We start from the raw sequence: 22054 nt of genomic DNA on the forward strand, positions 1-22054 counted from the left end.
ACGGGTGGGGCTTGTCAGCCAGCCAACAACAACCGTTCTCAGAAGCCAGCCCTGCTTCCCAGGGCAGGGAGGCTCCTGTGCCCGCCCGAGGGCTGCGTCTCCCTCGGTGGCTCAGGGTTCCCTGGCACTTGCTAAGGCCCTTGTTTGAGGACCAGCAGCCTCTTGGGAGGAACCGCCCTCAGGAAGCCTGCCCCTCCAACCACAGACTCAGGGAGCCCGCTGGCTGGGCCTGCTGTCAACGGCCGCAGGTCTAGACAAGCAGCGGGGACTGTGGGGGTGGACAAGGCAATTGGTTTCACATTTGGAAAACAAAGCAAAGGGAGAAGCTCTTGTTTTCATGACACAGAAATCAGAAAGTAAAGTTTTCACGATGGTCTTGGCTGCTGACGACGATGCAGATTGCTCCCCCGAGCCGAGGCCTCTACGCCCAGGGGTGGGCCGGAATCTCCGGGGTTGGGGGACTGGTTTGTGGATATCAAAGGGGTCTAGGGCTGATGCAGAAGGAAAAGCCAGGTATAGGTATTTAGTGACACTTCATAACCCAAGCCTCCCAATGGCCTGTTCTCCCTTCCCTTCACCCGCTCACGCAGGCACCATCCAACATTCGCTCGGCATCTACTGCCACAAGGCATGACAGGGGATACAGAAATAAACAAAATAAAATCATTAGCCTAAAAAAAAGAGGGTGAATTTCATGGTATGGGAATTATATCTCAATAAAACTGTTATGAAAAACGTGTTCTTGAGAGCTAAACCCACAAACGGGGCAGCTGCACACAGGGCGCTGTAGGGCCCTGGCACCCTGCACACTTCAGGAACACAGGGAAGTCTGAAGCGCGATCGACAACAAGAGGGTCGTCAATTCCGAAAAATGGTGGCAACAAAATCTACCGAGTGACAAGCATGAGGGTAGCTCGGTGTTCGAGTGCTGATCCTGTCTTCCTGGTGAAGAGCACGTTGTAGGTCTGTTTGGCATCTCATAGACTTAGAGATGTCAACTGTTTACGTTGAAGACAATGGGATGGATAGGCCGAGCGCAGAGGAGTTTTAGGGCAGTGGATCTAGAAACCAAGATCAACACATTGTGGAGCTGTGTTCTCCTGCGAACGTTTTGTATCTGTCTTCTCTTCATAAGGGGCCAGAGAAGGAAGCAGGCCTGGTCTGCACCACGCCCGGTGTCTTCCAGGCCCCGAGGAAGGCGCTCATATGTTAGCGGGAGGAGATGGTGCTGGGCGCGGGCAGGTCTGGGTCAGTCCTGGCTCTGTCCATCCTTACCAGCTGTGGTCCTGGACAAGGCGCTTCCTCTCGGAGACGTTTCTCATTTCAGAAGATGAGAACACCACCTCTCACACATGGCAGTGAAGATCCAGCAAAGGGTGCCTTACCCGGCCTCGATTAAGCAGAATAAGTAGGTACCCAACAGATGCTGGGGCCCTGCCCTCCAGCTAGCGTGCCTGTCCCAGGAGCAGCGTATGGAGTCTGGAGAGGAGGAACACTCTCAACACTGCTTCCTAATTGAACGAGCCCCAGACTCTCAGCCCAGGAAACTCTCATCAGCCCTGGAGGCCACCCCACCCACCCACCTCCCGCCCCAAAAAGGGCCACTAGCCACAAGTCAGCTGCCTGCAGGGGCCACACCACCAGAGACAATGGTCATTCGGGTTTTATTTATGACAATTTCTTAGAACACACACACACATCCAGTCTAGGAACAGAAATCTACAGCATGAGGCTTAAATAACTTTCATACACTATGTACAGTCATCCACAGAGGTACAAAACATATATACACCTTGTGCTAGCCACACAGCAGAGGGTACGGGCCAGATGAACCCTGCAGCCTGGGCAGGAGGTGATCACTAGAAAAGAGCTGGTGGGCAGGGCAGGGCCCTGATTCACTTCAGGGGTCTTCTCTGACCCTTGGCTCTTCATGAGCAGTTCTCGCTTCCCTGCAAGGCCCTCGGGACATGGGTTCAAAGGACTGGGCTGGGGTGTGGTGGGGGGTTGGGGGCTCATCTGAGTGCTGGGGATGGCAGGAGGGATAGAACAAAGATGACATAGAAGAAACAGAACTTTACCTGTAGAGTCTGTCCTTGCACATAAGAGGGCAGTGAAGGATCTGGGAGCCAGGAGAGGAGGGCCAGGCCCAGGAAGGCCTGTGGGGGGCACTGGCCAAGCCCTGGCTCCTGAGCCTGGACCAGGAGGCTGTGCCAAGCTAAGGGAGCGGTGAGCAGTTTCCTGTTGGGGATGGCAAAGGGACAGACGCCACAGGTGTGGGAGGTAACCCTCGGCTCTCACAAACACGACGGTGAACATGGCGGGCACAGGCAGGGCAGACAAGCCAGGGGGAGTGCCTGCACCCAGCCCAGGCTGTGTCAGAGGATGCCCGAGAGTTGGGACGGTCTCCGTGATGCAGGAGCGGAGCATCTTGGACTTCACAGCGGCCCCGCCTGCCTGTGTCTCCACCACGTTGGGTAGCGTGAGAAGGTCCCAGCAACACAGTCTCCTTGCAGTGGTTTTGTGCTTTAAACTGCCCTCTGCCCAAGCCACACCGCCCCAGGCGGGCAGCAGGGCCACATAAGCGAGGGTGGAAGGTTCTAGGTTGAGGCTGCGGCGAGGGTGGGTGGGCAGGGAGACCACTCCCAGATCCACAGATGTTCCTTCCCGAGGGGCTGACGGTGGCACTTAACCACCTCAAAGGCATAGGTGTGCCAGTCTCTGACTCGTCGCCTTTCCTTCCATCTTGGCAGCCTCCAAAGACAACTCCAGCTGCTGCCTTGGGGAATTTGGGCTGCCGTGGAGGAGTCAGTCACTCAGATGAAAGCAAACATTGCCCTGGTTAATACTGGGGACAGAGCCTGGCACAGGACTGCACTGAGGAGGCCCACGGGCAGTGGGGATGGAAGAACCCTCCATCTAGGGAGCTCGCCAGACAGCTTCCAAAGCATCCACGGGGCTCAGCCGAGGAGACAGGGAATGTGGGTCCCTGCTCGTCAGGCTCAGTAGGGCTGGGACCCAACCTGGGCTCAGGCATCCAAAGATCTGGGGTGTGGGGTCGAGAGAGGGCACTACTCCTGGGCCCACGGCATTCCAACGTGGCCTGGCCTGCAGTGGCTTAGCCCCACATCTTCAGAGGGGCAGAGAAAAATAAATAGTATGACGAGTCCCAGAATTGGGCCAAGCCCTGGTCTGAGTGAGGGCAAGCTCCCCAGATGTGGGCATCCTCGTCTAACCATGGACAGAGCTGACCTGGGAGGAGACTTCTGGGCCCGGGTTTGCCCAGGGTGCCTGCCATGAGCCCTGCCCCTGTGCTCAAATCACAACCATTTTGTGCTTGCAACACTTATGACGCTTGTGCAACAAGTGGACTGGGGGCTTGCCCCCTATGTGCCTGGGACACCCCTGAAGGAGCGGGCAGACTCCGAAGATCCCGGAGCACAGCTCGGGACGGCTCAGGGCTCCCGAGGGGCTTCAAGTTTAGAGCCAACCACAATCGCCAGGACAGCAGGGCCAGCCCGCCGTGAGGTAGCTGACCCACCAGGAACAGCAGGAGACGGGCGCTGACACACTGAGCACCTCTCGCAGGCCGTAGGTCACAGTTCGGGCAGGGACAGGCCTGGCAGCACGAGATAGTCAGCCAGGGCTGGGGCGCCCCTGGCCCTGGGGGAGCGCAGTCTGTGTGTTTCTACAATTGTAAACAGTCATGCAGACGGAGTCTTTCTTACAGGTTGCAAGGTTGAAACTTTCTGTTGGGTGGGGAGAGGGTCGGGGAGGGGACAGACCTGTGCTCGCTTCTCAGTGGTGAAAGGAGCGGCCCGGCACCCTGGATGGTCGGAGGAGGGGGAACTTTCAGACTGGACAGACTGTCCAGGCCCCAGGAGACCAGCCTACAAGGGTGTGCCCTTCCTGTTCGTCAGCTCGGCCAGTCCTCACAGCCACGTCCAGTAGGGGCCCCCCACAGCAGGACTTAGCCTCGGGGGCAGCTCCGGGCAGGGGGGAGAGCCACACCCGGGCCCCAGCGGGGGTCTTCCCTTTCACAGCTAAGACGGCTCCTCTGCCCTGTGTGCTGTGTGCCGCGCAGGCCCACACCACGGCCACCTGGAGCAGGCTCCAACCCGGGCCACAGGGAGAGGTGTCCAGGGCAGACACAGAGCTGCCTCTGGAAGGTCCAGAGGTCACCGCATCTTCTGAACGGAGCTGGGGTCCTGGCCCCCAGACTGAGGTCAGGAAGCACAAGACTAGTTCAGCAACTGAAAACCAGTGTGGACGGGTGGGATTGGGCAGAGGGAGGGGCACAACAACCTGCAAGGCCCTGGCCTGTAAATTGAGGGGGCGCTGGGACAAGGATTCCACAACACCCCTGCAATTGAGTCCACAGCCCCTCGAAAAGACACACTCAGTGAGCTCCCTCCTCACCGCTGACCTCCTAAGAGGGAGCGCCTGGGGCCCGTGCCACTTTTAAGGCTTAAAATCGTGTCTCCTGAATAGCCAGAGAGAGAGAAGCTGGAGGGATGCCCTGCCCACTCAGGGTGAAAATCCAGCGGGCTGGGGAGGGGACCAGCCGTCCTCACCGTCCAGCTGAGGCCTCGTGGACACAGGCCTCCGAGCTGCTTCCTACGCGGCCCGCCAGGACCCTGGGAATGGGGCCCCTGGGCTAGACCATGGGGTGGAGCTCCCCCGCCTTCCGGGGGCAGCGGGCACAAGACCCTATGAGTGAAGACACGTGTGGCGCCACGGCCATGGCTGGTGTAAGGCTGCCCGGCACGGGCACCAGGCCCTGGGGAGGAAGGCACTGAGCATCACAGCCTGGAGTCAGGGGTGCGCTAGAATGGTACCCGGGGTGACAGCGGGCAGGCCGAGCTGCAGAGGGAAGGGGCGCTTCCCTCCCCTGCAGAGCAGGCGAGGAGCGGCCCTAGATGGCTGGCAGAGCGGGTCCCCTTTGGGGTTCCCCTCCCCCTAAGAGCTGAGGGAAAGAACACATGGGAAGAAACTTCAAGTCAGTTTCCAGGAGGCAACAGCAAAAAATAAAAATAAAAAATAAAATAAATAACTGAAGGATTTCTGAACACCTCCCCGAGGGAATCTTTCCAGCAGCTCTGCCGTGGGCTCCATAGGAAAGGGACCCCGAGGGATTGCCGGGGTCACCTGGGAATGGTTGTTGGTGGCCACAGGGCTGAGGGTCACTGCAGGGCCCAGCTGCCTCCACCTGGTCTCCATGGTTACCTGAGGACTATCTGGGCTCAGAGGCAGGTCTGGGGCTGCTTCACCGCCCCCACAGGGCCCCTACCCCGAGGCCAAAGGCTCAAGGAAGGGCATGGCCAACTCAGCAGGAGAAAGGTGGCCATCGTGGGGAGACCAAGGGGCCGCAGGGAGAGAAATGAGGGGGAAATGCCCTTTGGCTTCACAGCTTAATTTCCTCCCCAAGCTCGCTCTCTTCCCACGAGGCAGGGGAGGGACTGGGGACAGTACCCTGTGGGAAGGTCAAGGGGGAGGAAGGAGAGCAGGAGGGGCCACACCCATTGCCCACACCCTCTGTCCCCAGGGCAGCTGGCCCCATCGGCCACGGCTTCCCTTCCGTGCTGTCCAGGCTGCCAGGGGCCGAGGGTCCAGGGGCCATCCTCTGACCTCACGCTCAGGGTGGGCCACTGGGTAACCGCCGTATACTCCAGAACTTCACTGTCAGGTCGCTGGGGTGGAGGACAGAGAGGGGCTGGTCAGCTCCTGAAGCAGGCCCAGCTGGCTACCCCCCGAGAGTAAGGGATGGGCCAGATTCCCCAACCGCCCAAAAGCAGCGGGGGACCAGGGGCAGGCCTTGCTCAGGACCAGGGTGGAGCGCAGGGGCAGGCATCCGGGGCAGAGGGAGAGGCCCGCGTCTCAAAGGCCCAAAGGATTCTTGTTGTGGGTTTTCTTGGTTGTTGATGTTTTGTTTCGTCCCTTCTGCTTTCTGCTACCTGGCACCCCTCTCCTGGGGGCCTGTCCCACTGCGCATGCTTGGAAGGGGAGGGTGAGGCGGGCAGGGCAGTCTCTCTGGGCCAGGCAGACAGGAAGGGAGAGCAGGGAGGAGTAAAATCGTCTCCTACCGTCGAGAAGCAGCTCAGACCGAAGTGGAGAAAGAGGGAGAAGAGAGAGGAGAGTGAGGGGCGGGGGGAGGGTCAGGGCAGGGTGGTGGCGCGGCCCTTTATGGCCAGGACCCGGCGAGGAAGGCAGGGGGTGAGTCCAGGGACGTAATTCCACAACTTTACCCGGCAGTCACTGTGCGGGAGAGAGGGACAGGCAGAGAGGAGAGGCAGGAGGAGACGGGGAGGGGAGAGAAGGGACACGGTCGGAACAGGAAGGAAAAAGAAGACGGCCCTCTGAGTAGCTCCCGGGGGACAGAGGGCCTGTGCAGCCCCTGGACAGGGCCAGGGCTGGGGCTGGAGGGAGGGGTCCAGGGGCGGCAGGGCTGCTCTGCGGTCTGAGACACCTGGACAGGGGACTGCTGTATGGGGGGCAGGAGAGGCTTGGAGATAAGGGGGTGAGTCCCGGCCTGGGGCCCAGCACCTTCCTGCTCCCCTGCCCCTGGTGGGCACTCCATGAAGGCTGCACGGGCTGGCGGGCACCGTGGGGACAGTGGCAGGGGCCTGGAGGCTCCCCGGCCTGCCCCGCCCATGCCAGGGGAGGGTGGGGAACATGAGCAGACTGCCGCGGCACCCACCTGGAGGCAGTGAAGATGTGCTTGGCATTGGTGCAGATGGCGTTGATGGGGCTGTCGTGGCCCTTGATCTCCCCGATGGGCGTGAAGTTGTCCACGTTCCAGACCTTGATGACGCCCGCCCGGCAGGCGCTCAGCAGCATGGGGCGGCCCGGGACGAAGGCCAGGGCGCACACCCAGTCCTTGTGTGCATTGGGGATTTGCTGTGGGAGGAGCGGGGCTGGTGAGGGCTGGGGGAGGTGCTGAGGAGCGAGAAGCTGGGAGGGGACCCTGCACGCACACACGGAGGACCGTGACCAGGCTCCCCTCTGCCTCTAGAGTCCCTGGGCAGGCAGGCATCACAGGTCCCAGGAGCCAGGCCTGTGCTGGGGACAGCAGGGGCTCAGAGACAGGTTCTTCGGCCCCCTCCCCGCCTCAAACCTAAGATACTGCACTGGTGGGGAACTCTGCAGCCTTCTGAGGGGTCAGAGGGACACGCAAGTGCTCTGGGAAAGGGAACACAGTGACAGCTTCACACCAAACCCAGGGGCTGAGAGCAGGCCCATTAGAGAGGGAGGTGGAATCAGGAGAGGCTGCAGGCAAGGGTGGGTAGACACAGAGGGAATATGGGGTGCAGAACAGGCGGGCTGGGGAGCTCTGACCCGAGACCCAGGGTCCCCACGGCCCTGCCTGGGCTGGGGGAGCCATGTCGCCCCGGCCCACCCTCCCTCTCTTGCCACCACACCTGGATGAGCTCCTGCTGCTCCAGGTCCCACTTCTTGATGCCGTTATCCCGGGAGCCACTGAACAGGATGTCTCCTTGGATGGCAAGACACTCGATGCCATCGTAGTGGGGGGGCTCGAAGTTGTGGGTGGGGCCGATGGTGCCCGTCACGCACTCCCCCAGCTTGAACATCTGCGGGTGGAAGGGCTGGAGGGAGCATGGAGAGGCCAGGGCCAGCCACCCGCCCTGGATACAGCACCGCCTGGAGGGGTGCGCTTCTCCCGAGGACTGAGGACGCTGAAAGCTCAGGTCTCTACCTTCCCATGGGGACAGGGAGACCACCTTCAGTTAACGCAGGGGGACCCCACAGCTCAGCATGTGGCTGCTTAGAGAAAGGTGGGTGTGGGGTGTGACCCTCCCTTTAAAATTCTTTCTTTCTTTTTTTTTTTTTGGTGAGGAAGATTCGTGCTGAGCTAACATCTGTGCCCATCTTCCTCTACTTTGTATGTGGGATGCTTCCGCAGTGTGGCTGGCGAGTGGAGGGGGTCTGCGCCTGGGATTTGAGCCCACAGACCCAGGCCACCAAAGCGGAGGGTGCAGAACTTTAACCACTCGGCCACGGGGCTGGCCCAAAATTCTTTTATTTCTTAATAAATAAATATAACATCACTTGTACTTTAAAGAAAAACATTCATCATGACCCATTGCCCTCTCTGCCCCTTTTATACCCTGCGTTTCCAGTTGTGTAGTAGGGTTTTCAGTCATGTAATCAGGAGCAAACAAGATCAGTGCTGTTTGTACCTTCATGTTTTATTTTCTTATTCAGCCTGTTAACAGTCACACTGCGTCCCGTTCAGTGGTTTTTCCCTCATTTACAGACCGTTATTCTACCCAAGACATTCAGGTTCTTTCTAATTTTCACCATTTACAAGATAACTCTGCAATCCTACAGTCTGCACACACATTCTCGCTCTGTGGAGGGATTTCTTCAGTATAAATGCCCAGAAGTCTCATTATTTCCATGAGTGCCTCCAAGGCCACAGAGCAGGGAGGTGGGGGAGTGGGGGACACCCTGGGAACGGTCCCCTGAGGCTTCGGGGCTGCGGCTTCCCTGGTACCTTAACGTAGTGGTCCTTCGAGCCGGTCACCACCAAGTCGTGCTGGCTGGCGGTCTGGGTGACTGTCAGGCACATCACGGGGCCGATGTGGCCGGTCAGCTTGCCAACAGGCTGGAACCTGCGGAGGGAGAGGCGCAGCCGGGGCAGGTGGGTCAGAGGGAAGCCTGGTCGGGGTGGGGTCTGCCCTGGAATAAATATGTCCGGTGGGGTCCTTCCTCCCCTGGAGCAAGAGCGAGAACCTAGACATAAGCTGCGCATCCCAGGGGTCTTGGGCAGAGGAGCAGCGGAGGTCCCGCAGCCCTGGGGAGGTTGCCCCAAGCTGAGACCCGCGTGCGCGCCCTCAGCCATGCCAACCCCCTGCCCCTGCCCAGGCACCCCCTGACCTGCTGAGCTCCCAGATGCGGACGGCGTTGCCTGAGGCTGCGTACAGCATGGTGCCCGAAGGGCTGAGGGCGATCTGGTTGATCTGGTGCTCTCCCTGAGCGCTGGTGATGGCGCGGGTGGATGTGGCGGCACAGGCGTCACCTGAGGTCACCTGGCCTGAGGACCTGCCCACGAGGAGAAGACGCAAGGTCAGAGATCAAAGTGGTCCATCCGCACAGGCCAGGAAACCAGTCAAATCGCACTCAGGCCAGGCCAGTAACCCACTTCTTCCAGGAAGCCTTCCCTGACTGCTGGACAGGACCAACTGCCTCTCCTGGAAGTTTCCGGTCTGACAAGGGCGGGAATGAGGGGCGAGCTCCACTCCACCCCCCAGCAGAAGACGGGTCCCTGTGCCTGCCCTGCGGCCCGCCTGAGCAGGGGCTGGGAAAGACCGGAAGACTCAGTCATGAGACTGAGTTTGAGCCTGGGTCTTGTGGAAATTGTTTAACCTTTCTGAGTCTCCGTTTCCTCCTCTGTACATAGAGGTGATAATACCCGTTCTGTTTACTCTATTTTTTTTTTTTTTTTTTTTGTGAGGGAGATCAGCCCTGAGCTAACATCCATGCTAATCCTCCTCTTTTTGCTGAGGAAGAGTGGCTCTGAGCTAACATCTATTGCCAATCCTCCTCCTTTTTTTCTTCCCCAAAGCCCCAGTAGACAGTTGTATGTCATAGTTGCACATCCTTCTAGTTGCTGTGTGTGGGACGCGTCCTCAGCATGGCCGGAGAAGCGGTGCGTCGGTGCGCGCCCGGGATCCGAACCCGGGCTGCCAGTAGCGGAGCGCGCGCACTTAACCGCTAAGCCACTGGGCCGGCCCTCTATTTTGTTTTTTTAAAGACAATTTTTTTAGGGCCGTTTTAGGTTCACGGCAAAATTGAGGGGAAGGCACAGAGTTCCCACACACGGTCATGCACTGCATCAGACGCTTGACACATCAACGACAGACCACACGTATGACGGTGGTCCCAGAGGACCGGTACCGGGGGCCCGGGTGTGCGGTAGGCTATACCGTCTAGGTGTGTGTCAGCACACCCTGTGACATTCGCACAACAACGAGATTGCCTAACAATGTGTTTCTCAGAATGTGTCCCTGTCGTTAAGTGACATGTGACTATACCTCCTGTCCCCCCAGCCTCCCCCACCATACGCTTCCCCCCCGATGGTACACTGGTTAAAACTGATGAAGCTATACTGACACGTCCTGACCACCCAGACACCACAGCTGACACTGGGGCTTCCTCTTGGGGTTGTGCGTTCTATGGGTTTGGACAAACGTGTAACGAGGTTGGTGTCGTACAGAATTATTAGTTTCACTGCCCTAGAAATCCTCTGCTTACTGTTTTTTAAGGATCAAATTAACTAGCAGATTGTAGCTGACAATGTAAACATAAGGAAGAAGCAATACTTCTGCTCAGAAACGGTTTCCCTCTGCAGGAGCCCTCGGCTGGGCTGTCTCCTGGGTCTGTCTGTCTGAGACTCTCAGGGTCAGGGCTCAGACCACACTGGGGGCTCACTTCTGCAGGCACATGGCCAGCACGGCGCTGGAGGCTGTGGCCGCCTGCCGGTCTCACCCTGTCTGCCCAGCTCCTCTGTCAGACTCACAGGGCGATACCTGCACACCTCAGGGGCAGGGCTGGGGGACGGGGATGAAGGCAGGGGCAGGCAGGCCGAGGCTCAACCACGCTGCTACCATGGACACTGTGCCCCAACCCAGGGATCCCACCTGGTCCCTCCGAGTCAGGCCAAATCCACAGGCCTGTAAGGGCCTCTGTGCCCACATGGCCGGGCTGGGCTCTACTTAGTGGCCCACCTGGGCTGGGCACTGGCACCCAACCCACCACTGTGAGCCAACACCAGAGTACTCACGTGAGCGTCCGGATGCACTTGGCCGAGTCCCGGACGTCCCACACCTTGATGTAGGAGGTGGACACAGAGAACACCAGTCCCGAGTGGCTACAGTACTTGACGGAGACCACGTTGTTGGGGTGGCCCTTGAGGGCTGCGATCTCTTGCCCCGTAACCAAGTTCCACATCTTACAGCTGCGGTCTGGGAGGGACGGGGAGAGCCGTGGAGAGGGGGAGAGGTCAGTTACCAGGGGCCAGGAAATGCACGCTCCCTATACAGGGGCTGCCAAGGTTGGGGGACGTGGTCCAGAGACGTCTAGAGGAAGGAGCTCAGGTCTGACGGAGAGAAAGGCGTGCTCACGTGGCGTGCGTGTGCACGTGAAAACTCAGGAGAGAGGCTGGTCCGCACTTTAGACCAGAGTTTCTCCAGCAAACTCCCCATAAACACCAGAGTTCTGTGAGCACTGCCAAGGGGTCCTGCGCCAAAATAAAATTCTTAAGCCTCTGGTGCCTGTTCCTACAACTGCTAATAGCTGACAAAATTGATGAACAGAAGGCGAGCAAATCTTATGGGGAAAACTTGGAATCAATCAACCACACTCAGATTGACAACCAACCCCTTCCCCCCAGGCAGGTGCATGTATACATTCTCTTTCTTCTATTAGCATGTCTACTGCAGAGCTGTTCTCTCTGCCTGTGGAGTTTCTGTGACTTGGTTGTTGTGACTAAATAATTGTGACTTGGTGGGGTCCTGCTGCTGAGAAGCAAGTGCTGGGGTGGATGTCGGGGGTGGCTTTGGGGGTCTGGGAGGAGCAGACAAGGTGGGGCCCCTCAGAAGCTTCCTGGAGTTTCTGCGGGAGGTTTGGAAGGAAGTGCCTGGAGCCACCAGATCAGGCACGAGGGAAGGCTTGGTCAGCCGGGGTGCCTGGGATGGGGAGCCTCGAGACAAGGAGAGAGACACAAGACAAGGTCGTGAGCAAGCCGACCCCACATCCTCAACTCCTGCGCCATTGGGTTCACATCTCCTTCATAGCCCACTCTGCAAAGGAAGCCAGGACGGGTGGGAGACCCTAACCCTACCTGGCCGGTCTGGGTTCCACACACCTTTGGATCCTGTGAAGAGCAGCTCGTCCGTGGCGTCCAGGCAGAGGATGGGCTTGGTGTGGCCCTCGGCCATGGAGACGCACTGCAGCGGAGCTGTCCGTGCACCCTTGGCTCCTCCAACGGGGGTGATGATGCCCCTTCCCGGGAGAGAGGGAGAGAGGGAGAGAGGGCGTGCCCGTCAGCCAGGGAGACCCGGCCAGGCTGAACGAGGCGCACGGTGAGAGGGGGACAGGGTGGAGAGGGGACAGGGCCTGATGAAGGAGACTCCAGTCAAACGCCACCAAGGTCTGAGAGCCGGGAACAGTCTGGGCGGGCAGGGAGGGTCTATCTGTCAGCAGCCTGTCAGCCGCCATCCTGCACACATTCAGGGGAGCAAGCCCGTGCTAGGCACAGCTGGAAGGAGCGGGGAACACAGGCTCTGCCCATGGGGAGTCCCATCTGATGCCTGCCTGACCAGATCCTGAGACACACGAGCACCCAGGCCCCAGCTGGGCAGGGCAGAGGCCCCAGGGCTGGAACGGCTCCTGCAGCAACCACGACTCCCCCATGCTGCTTCGGTTAGCCCAGGGTGAGGCAGGGGTGCAGAGAGGGAGGACGATCAGGCTGTCACTCCCCAGGCACCCTGGTCCCACTATATCCATCTGCCAGTGGCTGCCTCTTGCGGCTGGCACCTCCCCAGCAGAGAGACTCCTACATGCACGTGTGCACATGCGCACGCCCCTACCCACGGGCCCTCGGACCAGCGTGGTCACTTCCAAAGGGCTACATCACTTCCGGGCCCCAGCTCAGCTCTGGGTAGAGATGTCTGGGCCCCTCTGGGGATGAGGCTGCGTGGCCCTGGAGGAACGCCTCCTGCTCCAAGTAAACACTCTGGGAGAGGGAAGGAGGCTTATCCAGAGCGAGCAGAGTGAGGATTCTGCCACACCAGCCTCCTGGAGGCCTGAGGGTGAAGATCTTTTGCTCAGTGAGGGTCTTTTGGAACAAGGTCCTGGCCAAGTTACATGCAGGGCTGAAAATACGTCCTAGCTCTTTTCCAAAGAGAATGCTGCTCCTGACAGCAACACCGTAGCTGAGAGAGAGCCGAAATGACCAACGCCCCCCCCCGCCCCCTGCAGTGCATCTCATAGCCCCACGGACTCAGCCAGGCCCCCCTCGAGGATGGCCATCAGACAGGTGCAGCTGCCAGCCAGGTGTGGCACACACATGAACAGTCCCCCGCCCCGCTGCCCCAGCTCCCCGCTCTGACACTAATTTGGGCCCTGCTGTGTAGCCAGAGGAGAAGCCCAAGACTGCTGTGGGAAGAACATCAGAAAGATAACCCTCCTCTTGAAAGAGGCCGTGGGCTGGCAGCATCTTGTGGAGGCAAAGCTTTGCCACCTGCGGGAGGGGTCACAGAACCGTCAACACCCAGGGCGAGAGCTGTTGGGGGCTCAGCCCCACCAAACCCTAGGATGTGTTCCTTGCTGAGGGGTGCTGGGCTGGGCTGGCTGGGGGGGCTGGCCTCTGGTCATATCTGGGGGGAGGGGAGGTCTCCTGGCGCTCCTGGTCCATGTGCCAGGAGATGTGGGCAGGGGGCACTTCCCCTCTTGGAGCCAAGGTCTGAAGCACACACCCACTGGCACGAGCTGAGCAAGTCACCAGGACCCTGAGCATAGCCACCGACACCCTCCAAGGAGCAGCTGCTCAGCTGGTCCCTGCAGCTCCCAGGCCTTTCACAGGTTCTCCATCCCCCTCGGCAGACCTCAGCCCCAGCCGACCCCAGGCTCCCATGCTCCGCACTCCCGCCCAGGTGACCAGGAGAAGAGAACAGGGCCTGCCACCAGCAACCACGCACCCCTCCCCAAGCCCCCAGCTCCAGCCGGCCCGGAGCGGTCAGAGGCTACGCAGCCGTCCTGAGAGGAGGAACCACGGGGCAGGAGGGGGTCTCAGGAGAGCCATGGGGGAGGAGGGGCAGGCGAGGGGAGGGGGTCGCATGCGGAGGACAGGGGTGTGCAGGCGGGACGGGCTGTGCAGCGGAGGCGGAGGAGAGAGGAGAGAGTGAGAGCTGGGAAGCAAACACGAGACCTTGTGTACCTCAGGACCTCCGACAAAGAGGAGTCGCTGTCATCAGACCTGGGGGGGGCAGAAAATTAGCTGGATTAGGGGAAGAGAGGAAAACACACAGGGATGCAGAGGCGGCAGCAGCGGGAGGTCAGAGGGCGGGTTATTCTCTTCAAGGGAGCGGAGCGAGGCAGAGCAATGAGGGCGCTAGTGGACAGAAGGAGAGGAGGGGGATAGGCTGGCCTGGGAGCTGCGGACGCCCACAGGACCGGGCCACCGGGGTCCCTCAGCTAACACGGTAGGAGCGAGGAGGGGGCCGGGGGAGGCGTGGGAGGGCCAGCCCACACTCTGGGGGACGGTTCGTGGGCCGTTTGCAGGTTCCAAGCTCTCCAGCTGCCCCATCGCAGAAGCTGGGGGCACCTGCCTACCCCAGCAATGCTCGCACCTGCCTGCAGCCAGAGGACGCCAGGCCACTCCTGCCCCTCCCTGGGAGCTGGCTTCTTCCGGCAATTCCTCAGGGACTGACTTATTTACAAAGCCCACTGTCCCCAGGGAGCCCACTGGGACCGTGCCTAGGAGCTGGCTCTGCACCATGTATGGGCCCCAAGGCCTGGACCACTGGACAGGACAAGGCCTGGAAGACCAGCAGGCTGGGAGGGCTGGAGTCCCACCCCAATCCTTCCAGAAAAGCGACCTGCCGATTGTAAAGACATGGAGGGGGTGCCCTGGTTGGCATGGGCCGGGCTTGGTACATTCCCCCCACGGGAGCTGAGCCAAGGTAGGTTTGGGGAGCCCAGGACGGGCGTTTCTGTGGGGAGGCGCTGACGTCAGGCGCCAGGCACGAGGACTAGCACCTTCTGGCCCGGGCTCCCCTGAAGGATAGCACTGTCCCCGCTCAGGGTCGAGAAGCTTTCGGGAGCCAAGAGAGGAACACATGGAGGACGGGCGCCCCTTTCTCGAGGCAGCATCCCCCCGTTAGGAACACGTGCCGGCACGCGTCAGAGCCCCGGGTTCTGGCCCAGCTCCGCCACTGTCTAGGTGAGTGTCCTTGGGCCCCTCTTGGAGCCTCACTTTCTCATCTGTAAAATGGGGAGACAACTCTCATGGCTGATAATGTTCAAATGAATCACAGATGTGGAGGCAGGGTGCAGCGTGAGGGTGCCTTCTGAACGCACGGCCTTGCTGTCTACACCCATCATACTAGTGGTAGTTACAGCAGTCCAAGAGGAGCTGTGAATACAGGGTGAGCTGACCCTGCAGGCGGAGGTAAGCGGGGGTCTCTTTCTGCTAGGATAGTGTGCAAGGGCCCCGGGGACCTGTCTGAGCAACTGTGGTGGGAGGGGGCATGGCTGTAGCTGAAGGAAGGGGCTTCAGAGAAGAATCAAAGAATCCAACATCAGCAAGGGAGGATTCAGGGGGCAGTCCTGGGGGGCCCCCTGGGAGCCTGACTGCCCCGGCCCCCTACCCTGTGGCTTCCCTCCTGCCCTCTCCTGAGGTTCCAGCATACTTGGGGGACAGGAAGCGCCCACGGTCAGGACAGAAAGGGCAGAGAGGCCAGGAGAGGGGTGTTGGGGCCTCCTCTCTCAGAGGGGCCCAAACAGCAAGGCTCGGTCTGCCCGCTGTCCCAGCCCTGCCTGTGGCACCACCCGCAGGCCCCTTCCCCTCATCGTGCCCACCCAGGCAGGCCTGTCTCTTACTTGTCCAGTGCTGAGCCCTGGCTCTGATTGCTGGTGAGACGAGAGAAGACGTTACGGTCACTGCGGGGCCGCGTGGGAGGGGACGAGGGGGGCGTGAATCCCACGTCCACGGACCTGGTGTGCAGGGTCAGAGGGCAGCACTGTTAGTGCCCACAGGCTCACACTTGCCATGCTTGCAGCACCACTTCTGGCTCGGCTGTAAGGCCCGCGGGGCAGGGATCCCAGAGCCAAACCCCCCATCAGCTCCCAGACAAGGCCCTTAAACAGCTCATCCTCCTCATTTGTGGATTCCATATTTGGGGATTCACCTACTCGTCAAAGTGCATTTGTAACCCCAAAATCAATGCTCGCAGTGCTCCCGTGATTCTTTGCAGACACAAACAGAGCAGCAAAAAAGCTGAGTCCCCAAAAGCACACGATCCCCGCTGGAGTCAAAGGAGGTTTCACTTGCCTTCCTGCTTCAGCTCTCACAGCGTAAACAGGTGACTTTCGTGGTCTATTTAGTGTCACGTTTTTTGCATATCTGTACTTTTTGTTGGTGACCTCACTGTTTAAAACGGCCCTAAGCCTAGAGCTGAGGTGCTGTGTGGTGTTCCTGCGGGTAGGAAGGCCGTGACGTGCCTTATAGGGAAGATATGGGGGTGAGGTGAGCTTCGTTCAGGAGTGAGTTATAGGGCTGCTGGCCATGAGTTCAACGTGAATGAGTCAATGACATATATTAAATAAGGAGTCTTTAAGCGGAAACACACGTGAGACAAGGTTCTATACTGATGGGTTGGTGACAATGTTGTGACCAGAGGCTCGCGGGAAATGAGCACTATATTCCTCTAAGAGCAGCAGGTCAGAGATCACGATGACGACAGAATGTAACTACCTTGGATAATGAGGATCAACAGCATCCGCAGGGAAGAGCCTACATCCCCGCTGTACTGCCCCATTCCAACACCCCAAGGTCCCCCTCTTTGGGAAGCTGTCAGTAGTTGTCATGATGACTTTGGAGAGCCATCACGAGTTCACTGCATTTTCGGCATGTTCTCTCAGTGCCGGGGTGAGGTGACGCCTGTGAGGCCCCAAGTGTATATGTATCCTTGCAACCTCCCCCCAACGAAGACCCCTCAGCAAGCCCCGGCATCTGCCCAGGCTTCAGGGAGGAGGAGGGGCTGGGAGCCCGAGCAAGTCCTCCCTCCCACCAGGCAGGTGGCAAGAGGTCCCCTTGAGTCCCTGTTCTTCCACTATTTAGCTGTGTGACCTGGGGGAGGCCACCAAATCTCTTTGAAAATTAAGTCCACGGACCAGATGACCAAAGAGGCATCCGGCGATCGGCCGCAGCTCTGTGGGGCCTGGCCCTGGGACCGGCTGGCCAGCTGGAGTTGCCCACCCTTCTGCAACCAGCTCTCCGGTTTTTCTTTAAACATCTCCATTCCTCTCACATGACAAGACCTTCAAAAGGGCTGCAGCCTCCCAAGGCCCCATGGTTGTGGAAAGGGTGAAGCACGTGAGTACAATGACCAGTCCAAGCGGCTACGAGCCCACCAACATCGAGCACACATCACGTTTTTTAGCAGTAGGTGTGGCCACCCAGTTCAAGGTGCCGTGGAGACTGCGTTTCCTGAGCCCACACCTGACTGGGTGGGGAAGGGACCACGGGGGAAGCTGAACGACCTAGTCAGACTGGCCCAGATCAAACAGCGCCCATGATGATCTAGAGAGTGGAACATCACAGCGATTCAGGCTCCCCAGGACCAGACCATGGCGATTCTGGGGCAGGTTCCAGAATGTGCTCTTACCTAACGGGCTGTCCTCGGTCATACGACTTCCTTCGGGTCAGAGGGGATGTCTCCGTGCCTCGGGACTGCCGGGGGCTGGGAGAGAAGGGTCCAGTGAGGCCCAGACCCAGCTCCCCGCCCGCCCTGCCCCCCACGCCTGGCTCCCTCCTTACAAGGTGCTCCCTCTGGTGGGCAGGCTGATGGTGCGTGAGACCTTGTCCCGGTAGAAGTGGTCTCGGATGGAGAGGCCCGCCCCGTCCTCCTTGATCTCGACGAGGGAGGCCAGGGACTTGGTGATGTTCTTGGTGGAGATGTCCAGTGGGGGACCCAGGCACTCAGCTGACACGGCCTTCATCTGGGCAGACAGCTTGGGCTCACCCTGGGGAAGGGAGGACTGGGGTGGACCAGTTGCCCAAACGGCATGGCACAGAAAGGGGGAGCCAGCAGTTCTAACCAGGGGAAGGCTGCTGCCTTGGCCTAAGATAGAGGAACCAGACATCACCCAGAGACCGTCTCTCAAGGCTTCTGGAGAATCTGAAAAAACAGAAATGTTTTTTCTGCCCTGTTGGAACCATGCAAACAGAATGTGCAGACTGAGCTCTTTGCCTCACCAGCCAATCACCAGTTTACCCCAAAACTATGCACAATTTGCTGGGCCTGGTCTGCAGTTTCCTTTCTTCTCTCTTGAATAAATCCTGTTTCTTGGTTCAGCCTAATAACTGATCCCTGGCTGGCAGGAAAACTCGCTCCTTGCTGCTCCCATCCTGTGGAACCAATCATCTGTCCGCAGAGTGACTAGAGGTCTAGACTCCGTCTTTGACTCAGAGCAGGAGGTAGAGTCTTGGGCGGGGAAGGGGACACTGTTGAAAGCAGGGCCTGTGGCTACGGCTCCAGCCGTTTCTCCCACCCTCCGCCCACCTCAGAAGGAATGGGCTGCGACCGGTTACACACCGGGCACCTCCCAATTCCAGGCTAGATCCTTTCTGGACCTCCATCCCAGCTGGAGGCAACACTGAGTTGGGGCTGGGGGTGAGGGCAGAGCCGCAGGAAGGCGGGGACCAGGCCTGGGGAGGCTGGTCCTGCCGCAGCCTGCGGTCTGCCTTCTGACGGGGGCTCACCTTGAACTTGAAATCATCGTGGCTCGTGGAGCCTTTCATGGTGAATGACTGGGAGAAGCTAAGGAAGAAGCAGAGGGTGTTCAGGATCCTGATAGCCTGTGCTCTGGCTCTCTGGGACTTAGAGCTATGGGTCCCAAACAGCCCCCAAGTCCAGGCTCAGCCCTGGGGCCCTACAGCCACCCCTCAACCCCAGCCCCAGGGACCCGCTCCCACTGCCAACTTGGAAACTCACCTCCCCTCCGAGAACTCTGAGATCTCCTCATCTGTGCTGGCATAGCCATTCTCTGTAGGAGGGAGGGAGGGAGGGCACGAGGGTGAGAGGGGACGGCCTCCCTCCCGCATCTTACCCAGTGGGATCAGACCGGGCTTCTGGGGCAGTTCTGGGGAAGCGAGGGGCTCCCTGGGGGCTGGAACCAGGGAGCCTGGAGTTCCTAGGTGCTGCGGGGCCTCTGCCCGCACCCGCCGTACCCTGCTGCACGTTGTAGAGGAGGGCCTGCAGCTCAGGGTGTGCCTCGGCCTTCTCGCGCAGGGCATCCAGGAGCAGGTGGTTCTGGGAGGAGCCCGCTATGTCGCTCTGCCTCAGCCGTCCCTCCAGCAGCCGGATCTGGGCCTCCTTCTGTGCCACCTGCAGCCCCTGGGGGCAGGGAGTGAGCCTGGGTTACCCTCTCCAGCCTGGGGCTGCGGGCACTCCCATCACTGCTCTGACACCTGCTCCCAACAAGCCACCTGAGAGGGCAACCGCTAACTCCAGACATCACCCCTGTGCCTGTCCCCGACTTGAGATGCACCCCAGCCTCATATATACATGTCAGGGGAGTCACCTTAGGACACACTCAGTTATGGATTGAATTGTGTTCTCCCCAAATTTATATGTTGACACTGTAACACCCAGGACCTCAGAATGTGACTGTATTTGGAGACAAGGCCTTTAGAGGGGTAATTAAGCTAAAATGGGGTCTTTAGGGCAGGCCCTAATCTGTATGACTGGTGTCCCTATAAGAAGAGGAGATTAGGACACAGACACAGCAGGAAGACCACAGGAAGGGAGAAGGCACCGTCGACAAGCCAAGGAGAGAGGCCTCAGGAGAAACCAACCCTGCGGACACCTTGATCTCAGACCCAGCCTCCAGAGCCGCGAGAGAATAAATCTCTGTTGTTTAGGCCACCAGCCTGTGGCACTTTGCTATGGCAGCGCTGGCAGACTGACACTTTCCCCGAAGACACAAAGCAGAGCTGAGAGCTCACTGGGGACCCGGCGAGGAGACAAGGAGGGCTGTCTCTCTGCCCTCCTCCAGAGTCACTGCATGCACGCAATGCAGCTTCTGTCCCCAAGGCCACAGGCTCTAGGACGAAGGAGGCATGTCCTCCTCTGGTCCTCTGGCCAGCTCTCTGTCAGGGAGGGAGGAGAGGAGCACAGGACACACCAAGGGACACCTGATGTTCTAGCGCAAACCCTCCTGGGTGGAATGCGGGCCGTCTGTTTGTCTGTCTCCTGCTGCCCCACCCCAAACACACGCACACTTCTCCCTCCACCTCCAGCAGACTCAAGCCCAGCCCTGCTGTGGACGGGCCTGCGCCAGCACAGAGGTCACCTCTAACGAGGCCACGCCACACCCCTTGCATGTGTCATCTCGTTAAAGCCATGAGCTTGGTGTGGTCACCACCCTTGCTTTACAGCCTTGGAACCAGAGGCTGGGAAGGGAGGCAGGTCACGAGGAGCCAGGCCTGCGGGCATCACCGCGACGGCAGATCAGAGAGACACCGGAGCCCAGGGCCTGGCCAAGAGGTGAGCTGCTGGCCCACCTTGTCAATGGACGCCTTGAGGAAGTTGTCCAGCAGGAGGCGGGCCTCAGCCAGGGAGCAGGAGCTGATGACCACTGACGTGTCCGTGGAGTCCAGCTCCTCCTAGGACCGGGAGGCAGATACCCCTCGTCACCCAGGACTGCTGCTGCCACGACCCATGCATCCCCCCTGCCTCCACCTGGCTGGCACCTTGGTCTCCTCCAGCTGCACGATGGTGGCCTGGCAGTCGGTGATGCTGTCGTTGATGTAGTCGATGTTGGCCGCCAGCACCTCCATCTCCTCCGCCAGCTCCTGCAGCCCCTTCTCCTCCTCCGGGCTCTCGGCCTGCAGCCGCTCCCGCTTCCTCCGAAGGGCCTCCTGCAGGAGGAACAGCTCCTCCCTTTTCTGGGGGGGGAGACGGAGGTGAGGCCTCAGGCTGCTGGCCAGCCCTGCCCGCAGCTCCCCCAGCACCTCTGGATCCCAGAGCAGGCACAAGGAGCAGGGGGACAGGGGACGAGCAGAGGCCCCGAGAGCGAGAGAAGTCAGCAGCGACAGCGGGCAGGCGGAGGAGAGCAGATGGGCGGGAGGGAAGGCAGCGGCCAGCTCCTCCAGGACCAGGCCCCACCTTGATGAGCCGCTCCATGTCGGCCTCCAGGTTGACAATGGTCATCCTCTGCATGACGATGTCGACGATCCGCCGCTCCAGGGACTGCCACTTGAGCCTCGCAGCCTGACTGAAGCTCTGGCCGGCCCCCTTCTTCTGGAACTTCTTTCTGGGAGTCACAGGCAAAGGGGATTGGAAAGGACCGCTCTCAACCTCTGCACCCCTGTGGAGCCCCTACCCAGAGCTGACAGCTATGGGGACCTATCACAGGGCCACCTCCCCAGAGCTTGCCTCTTCCTGGTCCTGCCCCTACATTTCTACCCCCTCTGCCTGCATAGGCCAGGGTACCACCCATCCACCTTACCTGGCCGGGCGGGTGCCACTGACAGTAGGTGCGGGGTGGTCCCCCAAGAAGTGGTTGATTTTGCGGTTCCACTGGCGCACGATGCTGGAGACGGAGCGGGCCCCTGATTCAGCCTCAGACGAGGTGGTACTGGCCGACACCTCAGCCCCCGAGTCCAGCATGGGTGGCTTCAGTCCTACACGCCCCGCCACCCGCTCGGACATGGGCTTGGCCAGGCGCCTCAGGGCAGAAACCTGGGGGCCGAGAAAAGAGGGACCTGGTGAGCAGGGTACCCTGAAGCCCACGAAAAGGCCCAGACTGGGGGGTACACGCAGGGAGAAATCAGGGGCTGCTTTGTCCTGGCCTGGGCTTAGGACAGAGAAAGGGCCAAGGGCGTCTGTCTGATGCAAAATGAACACAAAAGAGACTGCCACTTTTTTTAAAACTAACATCTCAGGCATTTAGGAGCGGAACCTGTAACCCGCCCTCTAGCCTCAGCTCGCTTGCTGAGAAAGGCCCTGCTAACAGGCCTCACACAAGGTCTGCAAGATCGTGTTTGGTGAGTGGAAGAAAGGGGAGCCACGGGGGAACCGTCCCCCTCCCCTGTCCCTTCCTGCCCTCTAGCCCTGGCAGAACTCTGGAGAACGCAGCAATGCAAACGCAGGGGAAGGGGCCTCGCTCACCTCCTGGGTTTTCCTTCTCAGGACCATCTCCTGCTGTCGCTTCTGCGACTCCAGAGCTCGGATCTGAAACTGAGAGAAGCGGGGCAGGGACCACACTTAGGCACCACGTCTGGTCTGCCTGGGCTGGGACCGGGAAG

At 59.8% G+C, this 22054-nt stretch overlaps 1 protein-coding gene across 5 annotated transcripts in view; it reads right to left on the minus strand.

Annotated features, from left to right (window-relative positions):
• Positions 1-1645: 1645 nt before the first annotated feature.
• The window catches only part of KIF21B (kinesin family member 21B), a 47530-nt gene continuing 27121 nt past the window's right edge, over positions 1646-22054 (minus strand). The window contains exons 17-35 of one of the 5 annotated variants that reach the window (XM_058533770.1): positions 21918-21986; positions 21256-21488; positions 20913-21060; positions 20498-20692; positions 20309-20410; positions 18974-19139; positions 18738-18789; positions 18506-18563; positions 17561-17766; positions 17409-17483; positions 15622-15735; positions 13958-13996; positions 11885-12021; positions 10802-10982; positions 8896-9060; positions 8513-8630; positions 7416-7586; positions 6695-6894; positions 1646-5687 (exon numbers count right to left, since the gene is read on the minus strand). In XM_058533770.1, the coding sequence (XP_058389753.1) occupies positions 5633-5687; positions 6695-6894; positions 7416-7586; positions 8513-8630; positions 8896-9060; positions 10802-10982; positions 11885-12021; positions 13958-13996; positions 15622-15735; positions 17409-17483; positions 17561-17766; positions 18506-18563; positions 18738-18789; positions 18974-19139; positions 20309-20410; positions 20498-20692; positions 20913-21060; positions 21256-21488; positions 21918-21986 (2484 nt within the window). In that variant the 3' untranslated portion in view covers positions 1646-5632. The other 4 variants (XM_058533773.1, XM_058533771.1, XM_058533769.1 and 1 more) reach the window with 4 other exon arrangements.

This window comes from Diceros bicornis, chromosome 38 (genome assembly GCF_020826845.1).
Source record: "Diceros bicornis minor isolate mBicDic1 chromosome 38, mDicBic1.mat.cur, whole genome shotgun sequence".
NCBI lineage: Eukaryota > Metazoa > Chordata > Mammalia > Perissodactyla > Rhinocerotidae > Diceros > Diceros bicornis.